This window comes from Ascidia mentula, chromosome 2 (assembly GCF_947561715.1).
Source record: "Ascidia mentula chromosome 2, kaAscMent1.1, whole genome shotgun sequence".
NCBI classification, from domain to species: Eukaryota; Metazoa; Chordata; class Ascidiacea; order Phlebobranchia; family Ascidiidae; genus Ascidia; species Ascidia mentula.
The window spans coordinates 1,255,843-1,274,987 of NC_138567.1; the positions used below are offsets into that span (position 1 = coordinate 1,255,843).

General features: G+C 37.8%; 3 protein-coding genes across 8 annotated transcripts in view; 1 reads left to right on the forward strand and 2 right to left on the reverse strand.

The window, feature by feature from the left end:
• LOC145889842 (uncharacterized) overlaps positions 1-19,145 on the reverse strand; it is a 137,927-nt gene that overhangs the window by 81,232 nt on the left and 37,550 nt on the right. The gene's annotated exons all lie outside the window — the stretch shown is intronic.
• Positions 3,952-6,025, forward strand: LOC145889859 (spermatogenesis-defective protein 39 homolog). Its single transcript, XM_082980906.1, has 6 exons — positions 3,952-4,054; positions 4,528-4,754; positions 4,880-5,165; positions 5,230-5,320; positions 5,510-5,617; positions 5,916-6,025. Exons 2-3 carry the CDS (start codon positions 4,592-4,594, stop codon positions 4,891-4,893), a joined length of 177 nt encoding a protein of 58 aa, XP_082837032.1. The 5' UTR covers positions 3,952-4,054; positions 4,528-4,591; the 3' UTR covers positions 4,894-5,165; positions 5,230-5,320; positions 5,510-5,617; positions 5,916-6,025.
• LOC145889856 (claudin-7-like) lies at positions 15,435-18,842 on the reverse strand. Its single transcript, XM_082980903.1, has 5 exons — positions 18,804-18,842; positions 17,140-17,239; positions 16,777-16,874; positions 16,582-16,718; positions 15,435-15,908 (listed from the first exon to the last, which is right to left on the reverse strand). Exons 2-5 carry the CDS (start codon positions 17,171-17,173, stop codon positions 15,734-15,736), a joined length of 444 nt encoding a protein of 147 aa, XP_082837029.1. The 5' UTR covers positions 17,174-17,239; positions 18,804-18,842; the 3' UTR covers positions 15,435-15,733.

Sequence of the window (19,145 nt, forward strand, 5' to 3'; positions counted from 1 at the left end):
AAGCAGCGACTGGGGAATCCTATGCGTACGCTAAAGGCCTTAAAAAAGCAGGAACACCCAAGACAACACGACAAATTGTGTGAAAAATGCGCTCAACTGGCAATCATGACTTGAAGTGGCTTTGACAGTTAAAAGTACGAGTTCATCAATCTTAAGCGACAATTTGTAAACTATCGAAACCTACCTGAAAATCTTTGGTTTCGTGTAGAATAGCAATCAAGTGGAACCAATCGATCAAGGTTGATAGGAAAGGGATCTTTGATGTCCATCTGTCTGACAACATCTTCCACTTGTTGCTCGATCACTTCTGAGCTTTGCAGGTCGAGAAGTTGCTGCAATCTCTCACAGATTTCGATCATCGTTGGTCGTTTAGATGGATCTTGATCCCAACACTGCTTCATCAGTGTCACGAGGTTTTCAACGATTGCTCTGTCGCTGTAATTGAGATGAGGCTTTAATTGATTTATTATGGAACAGTTTGGTCTTGTCCCTTCCTTGATGGAATCCAGTAAAGCTTTTAGGTTGCCGGTCGGATATGGCAATGCACGCACGACAACGGTAAACACCATCACACCGAAAGCGTAAACATCAAGTTCTTTAGTGGGTTTCATGGCGAGATCTCTTAATTTTTCAGGTGCCGTGTACATCGGTGTGTATTGGGGTCTTCCCTTCTTGCTTCTTGTCGAAGAGTCCACAGTCATCGAGCCTGTGGTTGTTGCGAGTTCAGCACTTCCAAAGTCGCATAATTTGAGGCGTATAGCCCTGGTAATCAATTCATTTTCCGGTTTGACGTCTCCGTGAACCATTCTCTTCAGAGGTAAACCGTGGCAAGCTTTGAGACCTTCTGCAGCATCGAGTAAAAGCCGGACACGTAAGGGAAATCCCAATGAAATTGAATGATTCCGTAATAACTGAAGCAAGTTTCCACATTCGCAGAACTCCATGACGATCCCGATGGCAAATGGCCATTTGGTCCAACCGTAGACACGAACTATGTTGTCATGATCTCCTAGTTTGTACAAATTTTCCATTTCCTCCCAGAATCTGCATAAAAGTTGTTTTAAAAGTCACAACCTCAGGTTAAAATAAGTTGCTCTTACATTCGTTTGAACATCTCCTCGTCTTGAGGTCCGCCGGCTTTAATGACTTTGACTGCAACAAATCGTTTCAAACGAATATGATACCCAACCAAGACATCACCAAATCCACCAGTTCCAGCAATAAACTTCACTAGATCACATCGAATGTCCCCAGCGTTAATTGATAAGTACTACAGCAAAATAATTGAAAATATGTTTACGAAAATCTAAAACTTTCACTATTCTACAGGTAACATACCTGCATCGAAGAAGACATAGCAGCTATTTTGTGTTTGAAACAACTCTTTTATTTCTAAATAGTGATTTTTAATCTGTAACCATTGAACGAACTCCCGAAAACTTGTATGAACCAAACTTGCATCTAGCTGTTATCGACTGTTTGCCGTTCCGATTATCTGGTAGTCATATTTACTCAGTCGCATAATCGTCTTTTTGCTGCTTTGTCATATTCTTGGGCACTGCAAGCATTTTTTTTGAACCCAATACCATGAATAGATAAGTTTATATCGTGAATTGTATTGCTGCTTATACATCAATCTGGACTTCATATTTTATTTGACATGTTGGACCTTAACTTCGCTTTCGTAAATTTAAAAAATAATATTACCAACGATAAAAAACAAAACAAGTAAAAATGACGTCGTTTTTAAAATTTTAAACGACAAAGATGTTCATGTTTATTGTCTTTCTAGCCCTTAAAGAATCAAACCGTAGGAAAGCCCACATACAAAATACCGGCGTGCAGAGGATAAGTAAATGCGTAACCCAATGGATGATATAAGCATGGAGCGAATAATAAGGGTTTTTGTAGGCTGCAGACAAATGGCCACTGTGTATTGTATAAAACACACAACGCAGACATATTCATCAGCGCTCTGATATATTTGTACCATACTCACACTTAACCAAATTAATCAACAACCAACTTTTTCCAGCTCGGATCATCCACTTATCACGAACGCTCTTGGTTTAAAGGTAAACCGAGATAAAAAATGTTTACCCAAACGTTAATGATTCGACAAATCAAAAATTAACAACCACATCACGTGCCAATATGTCCTTCAAATGAATTTCGCAACATTCATAAACATGAAGGATTTATTACAATGGAAAGTTAAATTGACAGAGTACTTGAGCATTTTGTCACCACTTTTCTACTAGTTCGATTTGTTTTTACCAATAAGCAAATGTTATCAGCTGCTGTTAAATCAAACTGGACAAAATTGTGAAATAAAATACATAGCAACATACAGAAAAGGCACGAGCACATATGCAATCACGTGACATCGCCCCAATGCGGAGACCTAATTGCCTTGGCTGCGGTGCTTTATGATGCAGAAACCACAGAGTAAATTACGACGTAATATTTCACCTACAAAGCCAACAAGTTAGTTCTTAAATTTGCCAACCAGGTTTGGAAAATTCTCAACCACAATAGCGTTACAGTTATATATTGTTTTCGGCGACAAAGTCATGAAAGGTATTTGGGCAAAATTCCTCATCGTCATCGTAATAAACAATAACCAGCACCAAAAATATAATGAAGTGTTCAACAAAATTGAACTTGGGTCTGATGATATACCGAGTCCTTATTTTTTACACGTAAGACTCGTTAATAGCAGCAGCTTTGCACGATGGTTCACCGTATCTATAATCATCAGAATATTCATCCGATCTCGATCCACAAGTTGAACAAATGGCGATTCCTCCTGATACAAGAGATAGAGCTCCACCAACCCAACCCAGGAACAAACTTTCACCGTAAATCCACCTGCGAACCAATGACAGAGACTGTAGCATTTACGCCGGTTGCAATTTTTGTTTAACTGAGGCATTTTAATTCAAGTCAGAGGGCTTTAAAAAATACGTCAATCTTCACATCCTAAATAAACTAGTATCAACTTGCATCCATAAAGTTATGTGTGATAGGAATTATATTTCCCTGTACAAACACAAATTATACAAACGAAATCACAAAGTGAGTCTCGTGAATGTAGTGACGTCATAAACTAGTTTGGGTGCTACCTGAGGTCACACGAGAGTCGCGACAAAAGTCTAAGATTACTTTTAAATTTCCAATCAATGAAAGGACTTCGCCTTTATTAATTGACTCTCGTGCGACACCAAGCGGCAAACTTACATGCAAATGAGTGCTGTAAGCGTGCTCTGATTAAATTAAATTTATTTCGGATGGATTTTTTTCTAAAAACTTTTTCCAATCTCTGTTCCCAAGGTCAGGGTTTCTTTTATCGTCACCTTGATGAAGTAACTTATCCTAATTCAGACTCTGAATCTTCAAACTCTTTATACTGCAGGAGTTCTTCTTCCGCATATAAATGAATGGCCTCAGTCAATACGCACAGTTTAAAGTTTTTTTTGTGTTGTTTGCAGTTTGTAGTGCTGCACTACACTAAATATAATTGTCAATAAATGTTTGTCTCACTTTAAGACAGATGTCAAAACATTTTACTAAATTCTGGAAATATAGTATGATCATTTGGAAGCAAAGTGCGTTCATCGTCAGTTAGGCTTTTATGCTCATTTCTACATTCTTTAATTGTTCAGCGTGGTCAGAGTGTTTAATGCGTGTAACCATAGAATACTAAAACCTCCTGTCGTTAACAGAAATATGTTAATACGATTATCCTTTATGTGACATGTTTGATTTCTATTAAAGGAAGTATCAAATTGGGAAATACCCTCCACATGCACTATTCTTTTTAATAATTGTGCATTTTAGAAACACCCTTTTGAAAGTGACGTAACAAACCAATCAGCGATGCATAAACAACAATTTTCGGTTGATCAAGCACAGAAGCACAATCTTGCAATTGAAAAATTAGTTTTGTGGAATAAACTGAAGAAGCTGCAATGTTGAAATATAAGCAATGTCTTGCATTGACCGCCACAACCACTCCTGAAATTTGAGCATCGGGGTTGAAAGACTGTATTAAGTGAGTTCCTTGTGAACAGAAAGTTACAATAAATGTGCCCATAACATAACCCAGATATTGGTAAACTCTCATCCAAAGATGGAATCTGACAGACTTGTTCTTTCAAATATCTTGCCAGGGGTTGGTATAAATGAGTGTCACTCATGAATGATGTTCAGATTGCAGTAAAATCTATGTCATTTTAGTGCAAATAATTTTGCTTTTCGATTACAAAATAGGTTAGTTTGAAAACTATAGTGTAAACACTCCTGCCAATTATTGCATGCACATGCATTACTGCGTTGACACTCTATCTTTATACTCACTTAAACCATTGGCCTGTAAAGTTTGCAAGAATTTTTCATCAATAATTTTTCCAACTGCTGTTACTTAACTGACTCAAATAATGCATAAATTGTTCATTGGGTTTTCAAAAATCTCATCTTTAACCCACAGTTATCACTTGAAAGCTACGAACAAACTCCTTTTTTCAGATATTATTTTGATGCTGACATTCGTCTTGCGAATGAAACCAGTGCAATATTTGAACAAATCGCGATGATGGAAGGACAATCAGCTGTGGAGGATGCTGACAGTGCTGCTGAGAAAACTGGTCAAGTCATGGTGTACAAAAGTCACCCTCGTAAAGAAGCAATTATCCACAAACCAGTGGTGGACACTTTGTTTTATTTGTTGTTATTATCATTGGGGAGAGGCAGAGGTAAATGTAAAAATAATTTAAAATGCTTGGACAAGTTTAATGTGATGTTTATCTTATTATTATCTGTTGTTTGATGTATATTTATACCTCTGCACAAAAACCCAGAAATTATTTTAATTTTTCAGGGTCTTTTAAGTAGTCCCACTTCAATTCGCAATCAACATAAAATCAGTGAAAGGCAGTTTATGTTTACGACAATTGCAGCTTTGTGCAGAATGAGAAGGCAAAGTATTTCTGTTACACACACTTTTGAAATGTTTTTTTTAAACTAATTACAACTTTGCAGATGGCATGATATAGAAACTTTGTTGACAGTTCCACGTTCATTGTTTCGGAGTGCAAGACTGCAAGCTGTTTGTTGGTTTTGATCGAGTGGTCGACGTTCTGAGTAAAAATCATGCTCCAGATGATGTGTGTTGTGTTTTTTACATTGTATTTTTCTACCTCCTCAAATTCTTCTATGTTTTGTTTAAAGGCTCTTGCAAAATATTGTGCTGAAATTGAAACATCCGATAAAAGATTGGAAATGTCGATGAAACTGAAATGCTACAAAAGTTGTAATTGATGTAAGGCTTTATCAGCTAACATATCGGTCATTAGGTTTTAGTGTCACTGCATTGAGCCTAAGCTGCTTGTGACGGACTGTAAACCATTTATCTAAAAATATATATTATTACATATTATGTATTTTTACAACTGTCACACTACATTGGATTTGAATTGAGGTAAATTATAAATTTGAGTTTTTTGTACAGACTCTTGTTTATCAACGTGATCGACAGCAGTTGATGTTGTATCTTGATAAAATTCCGCAAGCTAACCAACATATGAGGCAGTGTTTGCCAAATCAGTTAAGATCACAGGTGAGTTCCCATAACATAGGGTTGCCAGGCAACCAGATGTCCTAAGTTTCGTTGTTCAAATTAGTGATTGTGGAAAATGACAAAAAGTGCCTAAATGTCCAGAATTTAAAGACAAGACCCATAATAGCCTGTAAATTAACGTAAGATTCCCTAGTTTAATCAATACCAAATTGCTGTCAAACAATTTTTAATTGACAAATAAAATATGGTAACCCCAAGACTACACTAATTCACAAACAACACCAGTCAAGTTTTTTTAAATATTTTTATTACTGTTAAGTATTTTATTGTTTTTCAGGAAATCAAATGGAAAAACTGATATTGTTACAAAGTTTTCGTTAATCTGTCGGTTTCATCCACATGCAAATTGACTTTAATTAGCATTTTGAACTTTACTGGATAACATTATGGGTGCAATGCTTTAAATTATGTGATCTATAAAATTACTAAACCTTGGTCTGTTAACAAAACATCTGTATGTATATCGTGGTTATGTGTGTAAATTACCTGCAAAGCAAATTTACCCTTATGTTTATGTGCCAGTAGTGCCAGAATTCAATTTTGTTTGTATTAAAACTGGTGAAGCTTTCACAACTAAACAGTTGTTGCCCTAAGTTTTTTAAAGCATTTAACTTTGTCCAGCAAAAAACACTGGTAATAAATTTTAACCTAAAAACAACACAGATCTTACACATTTATTACCTTTCCACGACACCGTTCTAATACTTTTTTACCGTATCCACTCTCAAACTGATTATAGAGCAACTGCTTTCTGCACAACTTTTAGTACAAATGGCTTCAAAATTACTTTTTTGTCCTCAACAACCTTGTTCTTCACCATAAAACTTGTCTGAAATCTACTTTTATTGCATTCACAATTAAATATTGACATGGTAAAAAACAACAACCATAATTATTTACATAAAGCAACATTTTTCTACATGACATGGCGTTTGATTTTACTCCCAATGCATTTTAATCCAAAGTTTCCACCGTACATTTTTTAGAAAAACATTTACACATAATTATTACTGCAGCTTTCATGCTTATTGACCAATCCAGAAACTACAATTGTTATGCAGTTGTGATGTCATAATGCCTACTGTTGTAACTTTTCTGTAACATTTCGCAAATAGGTTTTAATTCTTTCAATCTTCTCCTCCCTTCTCTCTTCAGTTATGTCTGTAGCCGTTCTGTAAGCTTGGATTGCTTTTTGATAAAAATCCACGCTCTCATTCAGTCGATTTGTTTTCTCGCAAACAACACCAAGGTTGTTTAACAAACGTCCGAACACTCGATGCTTTGCTGAGTTTTCACCAAACTGTTTCCTCATCATTTCAAGTCCAAGTTTAATTGTTGATTCCCTCGACGAATAATCTCCGATTAAATGTTGACTGAATTCAATCCTGTGCAAACTCCACGCTTCACTTACGCACCTAAAGTCTTCTTCCACGTTTTTAATATTTTGTATTTTGAGTCTCATCGTTTCCATCAGTGGGATCACATGATCACGAATTTTTTGTTTGTTTTGAAGTTGTTGAACAAAATCCGATGTTTTCATCAAATCTTTGCATGTCAGAAACAAACCCCAAACACAATCCCTCACACCTTCCACCCCTCTCACGTCATCGTGATGCCTTGAATAAAATTCACCTCCAAGTTCGTAAAATAAAATCGATTCCAAACATTTTCCCTCTTCTCTCCTTTTATCTCCAGTTGTTTTCAAATCTTTTGCAGTTGCCCCAAGACCTTCAAGTGACCTTGAAAGTTGGTTTCTTGTTTCATTTGCTTCAGGATATTTTTTGTGTTTCAACAAATTCACGTAAATTTTTATCAGGGAATTTGAATCGATGTTTTCATCTGAAATAAAATATAAATTGATTTTTGATTTAAATAAACCCGACATCTTGCTTATCCGTACCCTGACGTTCATTTCAAAGTGTAAATTCTCGCGGAAAATGTTTTGGTGGCGCTAAAGAGCACCAACAGATAATTTTTTGAATTATGAATCTGACGCTCTTCTGGTGGAGAACAACAAATATACACCACCAGAAGAGCGTCAGATTCATAATTCATTATGATACCTGGTGGTCAAAACCTATTTTCAGTTTTCAGATAATTTTTTATTAATGGGGATTTTTTAGGCTTTGGTTTTGCAAAAAAAAACTTATGCATTTTATTTGAGACTTTTGTTACTCCAAAATGAAACAAAAATATGTCACTGCACAGAAAACTAATTTGTGTATATCGCCGAAATAAACTTGAACATTTTTTTTACTGATGCCTGTACTTTTAACGTTTCAACTGACCAAAGAGACGCTGGTCGACAAAACTTCAAACGCACATGACTCTGCCGTTACTTGTGGGATTTCGATATAAATCAGCTATAACTTGTTTTTCATAGGTTGACAGAAAAGGCAACTCTACCACCGTTGGAAAGCCCTAAAAAATCTCATACAGCGATACATAACTTGTGCGCGATTTTGTGGGGGCTATATGTTTTAACGACCGAATAATTATTATGACCGTACAAAAAAAATCAATAATTTACTTGTAACTTTAGCACAGTGTACGCGGGGAAAACAATTCTTCTACTTTTGCAAAGCTTACACAAATACCTTTACGAGTAACGGCAGAGTTATGTGCGTTTAAAGTTTTGTCAACTAGCGTCTCTTTGGTTGTAACTGGTGCCTTTTTAAAACAGTGGTTATAAAATTGGAATTTTTCACCAAGTGAATCAGAATGACTTAATTACCACCCAGTTCTCATTGCCTTTAAGTACAAAAAATTAATCACTATAACCACCAGAGGGATGTTAGTTGACAAAAAAAAAATCGCCAGACGACAAAACTTTGAACGCGGGTTACTCGGCCGCCGTACGAGGTAGCGACCTCCTTTTTCCACACAAAAATAGATCACAGGCTGAACTTTGCAACAAAATAACAGAGGCTGAACTTTACAACAAAAAACACAGACTGAACTTTGCAACAAAATAAAAATAAAAAATTCATATTTGAATATGATTATGAAATGTTTGCTATGTCATAACCATAAGTAAACATCGATTCCCGCTGAAATCTTTAAGGGCAGATATTCTTTGGCGTCCATACTATCTAAAAATATTAAACATTTTCGTGAGAAAAAAACGCGCACCTTCTCAAATTTGAAGAATATTAACCATACCCCCCATATTTTCAAAATTCGTTCAAATATTTTTTCGGATTTAATGAAGTTTTAATGGGATTTTACGTTTTGGAGTTGTTTGCCACAAAGGAATGTTGCTTATCAGTTGTTTTCGCAACATTATTTTTACGCTGGACCCTATTAGGCGGGGGGAATCTGATAAGTCGGCGAGCCGAGTGATCGGAATCAGCAGGCTCAAGGCCGCGCGGCGGGCAGAGAGATCGGGGTGTGCGAGGCTCAAGATCGGGCGGCGTGTCTTCTGATCGGCATAAATTGACGAAGCTACGCTACGACATACATTGTTACGAAATAAGCAATGGAGAAGCCGATTGTTCAGAACTAGTTGAATGTTTGTACCCAGCCAAAGGCAAGAACTCTTTTTCGATCATTGTTTATTGTTAATATATGTAAATTTAATTTCGTTTACTTTATTTTGCAGCGTACAAGAGTGGAGAAGTATGGGGTTGGAGTATCTGGGAAGCAGACGATGTGGCGGGTTCCCGTCAAAAGCAGCCGGAAGCGGTTGCTGTATATTTCCGACAGCAATGCTCGGAAATACGTTTTGCCTTATGAGGTAAAACCATCTAATTCTTTTTCTTTTGATTTTGCAGCTTTAAGCATGCCTGGTGGTACCATCTGGCATGCAATACAGGAACTTTTTACCGCTTCTGCTGACACACGCGAAAAGGATTGTCCAATCTCGGAAGGTGGTGGTTATAAAGGCTATCCAGGATTTCCCCGAATTAAATGCGGGAACAAAGATGAAGCCGAGCCAACTATCGGCGAGTACAAATGTTTTTACCAACAAAACTATTCAATTTACAACAATATTTTTAACTAGAAATCCATTGAACGGACGGAACCGGTGAAATCAAACCAACATTTCTTGATGTTGTTCAGGAAAGGGCGCTCAAATATGGGGAGGAGGAGGAGTACTGGATTCCAACCAACAAGACCTGCGGTCGTCCACCAAACTGCGCACAACACCACAACGGAAAGTAACGGAAGCATCGGAGTCCGGATGGATGGTTGAAACAAGAGGAGGAGGAGGGGGTGGGGATACTCGAACAGCGAGGAGTTCCAGACCAACCCAACCACCAAGGACATCGAGAAGACCAGCTCCCCATTGAAGAAGTGCACGAAGAGGAAGAAGAGTCCCAGCGCCAAGAAGACCGGCTCGCCATCGCCGTTGATGAAGTGCGCAAGAACACCGATTCCACATCCAAGAAGTCTAGCGAGAGATCGAGGAGGGAAAGCACCCAAAGGTCGTGTCGCCATCGAGAGAGTACGAGAGTTTTGAAGGACAAACCCTGCCCCACTTTCGAAGTGCGCAAAAGGACAAGCTCGAGGTAACCTAACAGTAGACATGTTTGTGTCAGCATTATCCACGTACACTTCATTTGATCCTCGCACACCCTCTTCATGGCATGTTTTGATAAAGCATTTTTTCGCCGAAGACATGTCTAAAAAAACGGGATAACAAAATTCGAAAACTAAAATACTTCTGGACAAAACATAAAGGACAAATAAAATGTTGTCGCGATTTGTTTGGCGACTGTAATGTTGATGGTAAAACCGAAAACAATATTAATGGTGAAGTAATAACTGACGAAATCTTTGAACATCAATCCAATGTTGAGCGTAGTCTTGTCGACATAAATTCCCCCTGTGTAAGCGACGAGGGTGAAGTAGGTGAAGAAAACGTGGATAATGCTGATGTTTGTGTTGCGAATCGCGAGTTTCACGCGGCCAAAGTTTTGTTAACTGGGAGTTTTTTCTGTTACCTTTCACGGGGAGCGCAAAACGTTGGAAAATATGGGGGGTATGGTTAATATTCTTCAAAATTGAGGTGCACGTTTTTTCTCGCGAACAGGTTTAATATTTTTAGATAGTATGGACGCCAAATATCTGCCCTTAAGGATTTCAGCGGGAATCGATGTTTACAATGTTTATGACATAGCAAACATATCATATTCATATTTGAATATGAGTGTAATTTTTTTTAAAGTTCAGCCTGTGATCTATTTTTGTGTGAAAAAAAGTAAGTCGCTACCTCGTAAGGCGGCCGAGTAACCCGCGTTCAAACTTTTGTCAACTGGCGATTTTTTTTGTCAACTAACATCCCTCTGGTCCATGACCCTATGTTGTTCACCTACAAATTAGTGACCAGGATTGTTTGTTCAATTATTTTTGATGTTGAATAAAACCTTGCTTTACAACAAACTATTCCCACTGTTTTGCAAAGGTTTTAAAGAACATTTAAAGTTATTTTCCGAATCATGAACACATGCGTTATTTATGAACAATACCAAAGTCAGCAATAAACTTTCTGAATGTAAAAGTTTAGCTTAGTAAATAATGCAACACACATTAAGTTACCTGTTTGTTGCATTGTTTCCTGTGTTGCATTTTCTGTTTCTCCACTTGGTGGACGACTGTATGTTTCGTCATGAGAAGTAGTTGGACGATCCTCCGTACTTTGAATTTGTTCTACAAAAAAATAAAATCTATCAGGTGACATCAAAAATGATTAAAACTTGTCATAAATATAATTGTCCAGATATATTTTTTCAATATTACCTGCTTCACGCTCAGATACCACTTGACCTTGGGTGGATACAGAAGTTGTTTGACTAGGAGTAACATCAAGTGCTTGGGATCGGTTCCCTGCATCAGAGTTTGGATTGGAGTCTGTAATCAAAATAGTTGAAAGATTGAAAGATTTTACACTTTACAGTATCTGGCCTATATCTTTACTACATTGCTGCTGTAACAATACTAATGATCCTTAGCTAGGGGTCCACAGGCCCCTGGGGGTTAATAGAGTGTTGTCAGGGGTCTGTAGCAACCTCTAAATACTGACGCCATATGTTTGTTACTTTGTAACAATTTTGAAAATATGTTGATGCATTGTGCAACAAATCCCCAAAACAATACTATAGAAGCATGTTTACAACCTATCGCAAACAAAAAGCACATGGTGATTAGGGTGACAGTTTTAAGGACTTATATGGCAATTAAATCAAAGAAATCCTGTTTTCAAGGCCCTCAGCAATTATGCAACTTATGACTGTTCCAGTGCAGGTTACCAGAATCATTGCTGGGTCTTCTTACCCATATAGGGACCTAATATTCTTAAAAGTAAAAAAAAATTATTGCACTTGGATGGGACAGTACATAGCAATGATTTGCCTCCTGGAAAATCTTGTGACCAACAGGGGGCCATAAACAGCCCTGGGGGGTTGTTTAGGTAATTATTCAGCAACCAATTTTGGTGCTGTTGTGTCAAGGAGAGATGGACCTTGCACTGAACCATAATAGATTGGAGCAGGGTGTCGATTTATACCTTTTTCACCATTCTAAGTGTTCGACACGCGACGCCACTGTTCGACACGCGACGCCACTGTTCGACACGGGCGGCGTGAATGAATGTTAAGTTACCGGTATACAGTACTATGAACAGACCAACGCTATTGTTATCTGCAAGTCTATAAATTGAATTACTATAATAAATTAATTAAGCCTAACATATCGGTCACGCTAATCTTGCAACATTCACATCGATCTTACTAGTTTTATTTTTTAGAAGATTGAATGATTTTCCTATTCACATGTAGTTGCCAATTTTTTTTGCCGTACTTGCTGGTGGAAAAAGTGGTTGGAAGACGTTGGTGCCAATATAAGTCGTTTAAAGTAAAAATTTTTACTTCGAGTCTTTATCAAACAACAATATTTAACTGGAAGGTGGTGTTGAAAGCTTAATGGCATTATCGTTCGGGATCCCAACCCAACTAAATCTTTCTGCATGGGCACGACCCCCAAGCCTACATGCAACATAAACGATAAAACACCTTTGGTACTTCAGTTAATTTTTTTAGTTTTAGACATTAGCATCCCAAAAAATTTCCATGTGCAGGGAAAAAATTGGAGTGCAAACAAAAAAAAGTGAAAAAAACCTTACACACATGCAGCTGCTATACCCTGCAGACTGGCTAAGGGGGCCAAAGCAACTTTACTATGATGCTATGACGTTATTGCATAGAGAAGGGTTGGGGCCAACACTGAATTGCAGATGGGAGGTTTTTCTGATTTATTTTCCACAAAACCAGCCTACATTTTTGCAGCCTCATGAGGTGACAAAATGCTCCCTGGGGATGCTTTAAGCAACTATCCTGCATGTAATTTGGACCTGGCTGAGTGCAAAAACATAAAATGGCAAATTAAAGTTTACTTCTGTGATTACATCCCCTCAAACATTTTGATGCTATTTCAACATTTTGACAACACCCAGCACCAAATAACCAGCTGATTAAAGAGGCAAACAGCATGCACGTCCACGCTCATTCAACCCAAAATTTGACCTTACTGCATCACCGATTGTTTTGTTATGTACTGCCTATCTATGACAGAGGATAGGCATTACCTGCATAGCAGGCATTAACAAAACATTCATTTTGTACAGCCTCAACATAACAATACAAAACTATGACATGTTGTATCTGACCACAGCTTCACTAACTGTTTGACCCTCGAGTTTGGTTGCAGTGCTGTCCCATCAGATGCTCTATCTAATGGTAAACTTAAAACTATACAAGTTTCCAATATTACCTGCTTTCTGCTCAGATAAAACTTGACCTTGAGTGGAATCAGAGGATGAATGAGTTCGGGTGACATCACCACCGCTTCATCAGTTGCTCGAGGTTTTCAACGATTACTCTGTCGCTGTAATTGAGATGAGGCCTTATATATTGCTTTATTATGGAACAATCTGGTCTTGTTCCTTCCTTGATGGAATCCAGTAAAGCTTTACGGTTGCCAGTCGGATATGGGAATGCACGCACGACAACGGTAAACACCATTACACCGAAAGCGTAAGCATCAAGTTCTTTAGTGGGTTTCATGGTGAGGTCTCTAAGTTTTTCAGGTGCCGTGTACATCGTAGTGTATTGAGGTCTTTCCTTCTTGCTTCTTGCCGAAGAATCCACAGTCATCGAGCCTGTGGTTGTTGCGAGTTCAGCACTTCCAAAGTCGCATAGTTTGAGGCGCAGCCATTTAGTCAGCAAGCCATTCTCTGGTTTGACGTCTCCGTGAACCAGACTCTTCAGAGGTAAACCGTGGCAAGCTTTGAGACCTTTTGCAGCATCGTGTAAAAGCTGGACACGTAAGGGAAATCCCAATAAAATGGAATGATTCAGTAATAACTGAAGCAAGTTTCCACATTCGCAAAACTCCATGACGATCCCGATGGCAAAGGGCCATTTGGTCCAACCGTAGACACGAACTATGTTGTCATGATCTCCTAGTTTGTGCAGATTTTCCAATTCCTCCCAGAATCTGCGTGAATGTTGTTTTTAAATTGCAAGCTCAGGGTAAAATAGGCCGCACTTACATTTGTTTAAACATCTCCTCGTCTTGAGGTCCGCCAGCTTTAATGACTTTTACTGCAACAAATCGTTCCAAACGAATGTGATACCCAATCAAGACATCTCCAAATCCACCAGTTCCAGCAATAAACTTGATTGGATCACATCGAATGTCCCCAGCGTTGATTGAACGGTACTACAGCAAACAAGTTAACTTAAATTCGTTGAGCATTGGTGGATTAAAAGAGGATTATTAACACACCTGTTCTTCTGAAGACATCCCAGGGTGCAATTACTACTTTCCAATCTCCAAAGTGGATGCTTTCGTCTTGAAAAAATGTGTCTATCTTAAGTTTGGCTGAAAATTCCATTGAACTGTAGAGCAATAAACCGAATTTGCAGGTAGGTTTTCTGCCCTCATATATTGACGAATCCTCGTCGACAAAGCAATTGTCAAACATCGTAAAACAGAGGATTTTCAAAGTGAGCGCACCGGGTCTTGGTTTCCAGGTCGTTAAAATCGTTCGCCAATGACTTGACTGTCTTTGTCGGCTCTAGATAGTAAAAACACCTAAATTAACTTTCGGTTTTGACAGAACAGTAAACGATTTCTTGGCAGTCATTTTGGAGACAAAACAGTTTTGGGCGAGTAAATACCGGCGTTCATCATGAAATCTAACCATGATTTGTGTGCGATAATTTCTCCGTCAATTTGTTTGTTGTGATGGTAGAAACACTATTCAGCTCACGAACCAGAAAATGCTTTTTTAGAAAAGAAAATATTATCAGGTGGACCAATGGGGGTGCACCATGGGATGTGCCTATATAAAGTAAACATGGAGTGTTTGCGCTATACAGTTGATACGATGTTAAAACTGCAAAGCAAACACAAACGAGCATTTAACTTATACAATGGGACTGCAGTACGAACATTTCTCTTGAGCGATAATAACTTATTTCAACACCTGGAGGGCCAGATTTGGGGGCGGGGTGAAACTTTCACAATGTCTGATCGTTGTCGGATGTCATTTGTTCTCAAAGTTGCTTTCAATCTTATGTTAATATGACGTAACTTCCCCAGATAAAAGAATAAATTACGCACACCTTTAAACTTTGCCATTGTCTCTTGAAATTTAAGCTTTGATGAAATAATCTAAATATGCTAAATTATTTTACAAACAGGTTTAATACGGGTAGTTCATTTACGAGATATGTGATAGATGGCAAAGGCAAAAATTAACTCTCCAAAAATCTGTAACATGCAATGGGAGCATTGGTAAAGACGACGCAAGGCGACATTTATAACTGGATAGAGTTTTGAAGGGCGTGTAGTCTTTAAAATTCAAACTTTCCTTTCACATAATAAGCAGAATTTGACATCAAGTATAACGGCGCGAATTGAACAAAACGCGAATAAATAAATAACATATGAATGGACTTTGTTAACCTAAACCATGTCCTTATTGTTCACAATATCAGTACAGTAATGCCACGAACTCAAAAGCGTTTGTCTGCATCAAAGCATGAAACATAATTTCACGGCTCTCTTCATATACCGAGTATTATTTATTTACACATGAGCCTCGTTAATAGCAGCAGCTTTGCTCGGTGGTCCACCGTATCCATAATCATCAGAATATTCATCCGATCTAGATCCACAAGTTGAACAAATGGCGATTCCTCCTGATACAAGAGATAGAGCTCCACCAACCCAACCCAGGAATAAACTTTCACCGTAAATCCAGCTGCGAACCAATGACAGAGAGTTCAGACGCCATGTATTCAAAAAATATCGACCTTTCTAATCTCTCAACACTAGAGTAAAACTAAAAATACTAAAATCCTATGATTTCTCTAAAAACAGGAGAAATTTCAAAAAAAGTTTTGTTCTTCTCCTTAAAGATGTCGAGACACCTTAAGTCCACGCCAGGACCCGCTATTGTCTATTAAATATCTGGGATTTAATATATTAATATAACCTGATTTCTATGACGTAATTTTGCATCAATGAAATCATATGACGTCAATGTTTTGTGCACAGGCATAGAAATATTTTCACATTTCCAGAACTTTTTTATTAGGAATAAAGAGATCTTTGTTTCAAAAAACTGATGTCAACGGGAAAGATCACTCCTTATTTGATATGTTCTCGTATCAATCAAAAACTGACCATTTACGTTTAGGAGACTTCAGTGCAAGTAAATGGTTTGATTGAGGGCAGTGACCTATCTTTTAATGGCAAAGGTATTCGTAACAACACACAAGATGCTTTCAGATGGTGCAAATCAAAACCCTCGCGCGCAACCTTCTGTAAATAATGTTAATATTTGTATGCCGCATGAGGTCGCGCTAGAATGGTTTTGAAAATACATGTCCAAAGAGCGCGGTAAAAACATCAAATCAAGGAAGAGACTTCACCTGACCAGGTTCCTAAACGGTTCAGCATTTGCTGCAGAGTTACTGGCGTCGACTTTGCTGGCATACCAAGAAGCTGCCACCAACATCGCAATTCCAGATATGACTCCACATATTCCAGCAGAAATCAAAGCTATTTTCTGGAATTAGTTGGTTGTAATAAGTTTGCTACTTTGTGAATGTGTTTTGAAAGTTCACCTTTAACAAATGCTTATTTAGGCAGAACTGCAATCCGGAAATTATGATTATGAACGAAAGATTGGAGAAAATCAGAGAAACAATCCCAAGACGACGAGCTGAAATAAAAAAAGCTTTTTCACTTGCGTTCTTCGTGAAATTAACAAAAAAAAAGATACGAAAGTTTTATAACGACCCGTGCTAAAAATCTTTAGTTTAACATAAAAATCTTTAGTTAAAATCAATTCGTTTTTATAGTTTTTCTAATGTTAGCATCTCGTTGTGACTTAGTTTAGGTAAAATGTCCAGAACTCTTAAAACTTTAATCGGTTTAACCAATTTGTCCTCAACATAAAGCGCCTGGTACGCGATTTGTGTTCTGACCTCCCTTTAGATGGAGGGGAAGCTCAAGGAACATGTTGTAATCGACACAATCCCAGTTGCCTGTGGAAAGAATCTGGCACTTAATCCACAATCCTTCATACTGTGGAAAAATGTAAGTAATCAATTGATTGCAGCTAAGTAACACAAAACCTTACCCAAACATTGTTCTTTTAAACCCTTCACAAACATATACAAATAGAACAGTTTTTACGTCAAACGTGCTAACTCTCACTCTGTAAGAAAATCAACAACTCCAGTCATGCGGTCAAGGGACTTGCTATGTCGTCCCTGACGGCGTATTCCGGATTTCCTTTTGCCCAATATGAAGTAAACACTGCAGCACAGGAAAGAGCGAACCCAACCATTAAACCCATCCAGGCAATATACTGCACTACAACTCGCATTACCATTTGCCGTTTTTTGAGAGACCCAGATATAAATCAGATTTAAAGCAAATAGTTTCGGCAAAATATATTAGATACTCCAAAAACAGCATTTGCGGCACCATTTTATTACTTTGTGTATAAGCTGCAGACAGATGGCCACTGTTTCGACCTAAAAGGTCTCATCAGTGCAGCTGGTACTATTGGTTAAGCTTGCTTGGCCGTAGTGTTTCCACCTTGTTTGCTCCGTAAGGTTGCACCTAGTTTGGTGCCCAACGGATGACGGTGACTGTATAGTCACCACAAAGTGGAAGTCTTTGCTTGGCCGTTTGGTCAGCAAAGTTCGTCTAATAGTCACACCAGCTGCACTGATGAGACCTTTTAGGTCGAAACAGTGGCCATCTGTCTGCAGCTTATACACAAATTCATATTATTGGCTCCACATTGCTTATCATTTTATTACTGTTTATACGTTCGACAGAAATAATTGGTAAATCTCAAGGTTTGAATTTTGGGTGTCACCGCCATGTGGTTTAAGTTTAATTAAGTGCCAGCTTGCGTTAAGCCCTGAGGATTTTTCAGTAAAGAAAAGCATTGTCTGTGAATGATCCGCACTTGGTAAACTGTATGTTGGCCTAGTCAGCATTGTAATAGTGGCGCATTAAGTCACCGTCGTTGCTGGTAAGTAGCCTACGGGTGTTGCAAAAAAAACACAACACTATAAATATTGAGTAAACTATTTTTTCCGACACTGACGATGATTTTTAAAGTGAAATATATTTATTTTAAAAAACAAATCTGACAGATTTTAACTAAATCTTTACCCTTTCCGTGCTTATGGTAAAAATATTTTCCTAAAAATTATTAGAATTTAAACAAAGTTTGGTTGCGCGATTAAAGTTGAACATATTCATCATAACATCACTGACGAGAAATATTAACATTTCCACTTGAGCCATTAAATATTGTGCCTTTATATATCTTATTGTTAATCGTGAAGAGCCTTACTGCCCTAAACCTTTTGAGAAAGAATTAAAATCTCATAAAATATACTTTATTTAATATTAAGTTGTTGTTGCTGCTAGTGTAAAGAAAGCCCATAGCTGAATACCAGGTAAAACTTCGGTTAATGAAAGTGTACGTTTAATTGTGCCAGAAGAACAAATTATTTATAAACTATATACCTTTATTATCCTAAAACATACCTAAATTTATCTCAATAAAGTGAATGAGTCGGTTTTTTAAACTATTGTCTGCCTAAAACATGTTTACGGCACTTACCTATGCAGCTTCGAGAACCATTAACTTCCAATGCAATGCAAAAACTCACGAGTCTAGAATTCAGTTTTGCTTTTTGCTGGGAAGTGAGATTGCCGCCGGCTAATGCACGCAGAATATTCGCCTCACGCATGGTTTTAACATTAGAGTATTCGCAAACACCTGCAAGCACTGCAGCAATATTGACTGACTCACGATCATAGCCCTGTAACCATCTTGATGTCTCCGTGGTTTTTGAGATATCAAAACTATTCAATACCTAGACTTGGTTTCGTACGTAATGACGTCAGTTCTTCAGCAGTTTTGCATAAAGTTAGATGGAACCTAATTGTTTTGAAAATGTCG

What these genes read in the sequence shown, in the direction of transcription:
- LOC145889859 (XM_082980906.1), top strand. Translation starts at nt 4,592, where the DNA reads ATGATGGAAGGACAATCAGCTGTGGAGGATGCTGACAGTGCTGCTGAG.
- LOC145889856 (XM_082980903.1), bottom strand. Translation starts at nt 17,173, where the DNA reads ATGTTCCTTGAGCTTCCCCTCCATCTAAAGGGAG. An exon ending in TCCCCTCCATCTAAAGGGAG is followed by an intron (nt 16,875 to 17,139) that starts GTCAGAACACAA and finishes TTTTTATTTCAG; the next exon opens with CTCGTCGTCTTGGGATTGTT. An exon ending in CCGTTTAGGAACCTGGTCAG is followed by an intron (nt 15,909 to 16,581) that starts GTGAAGTCTCTT and finishes ATTGGTTCGCAG; the next exon opens with CTGGATTTACGGTGAAAGTT.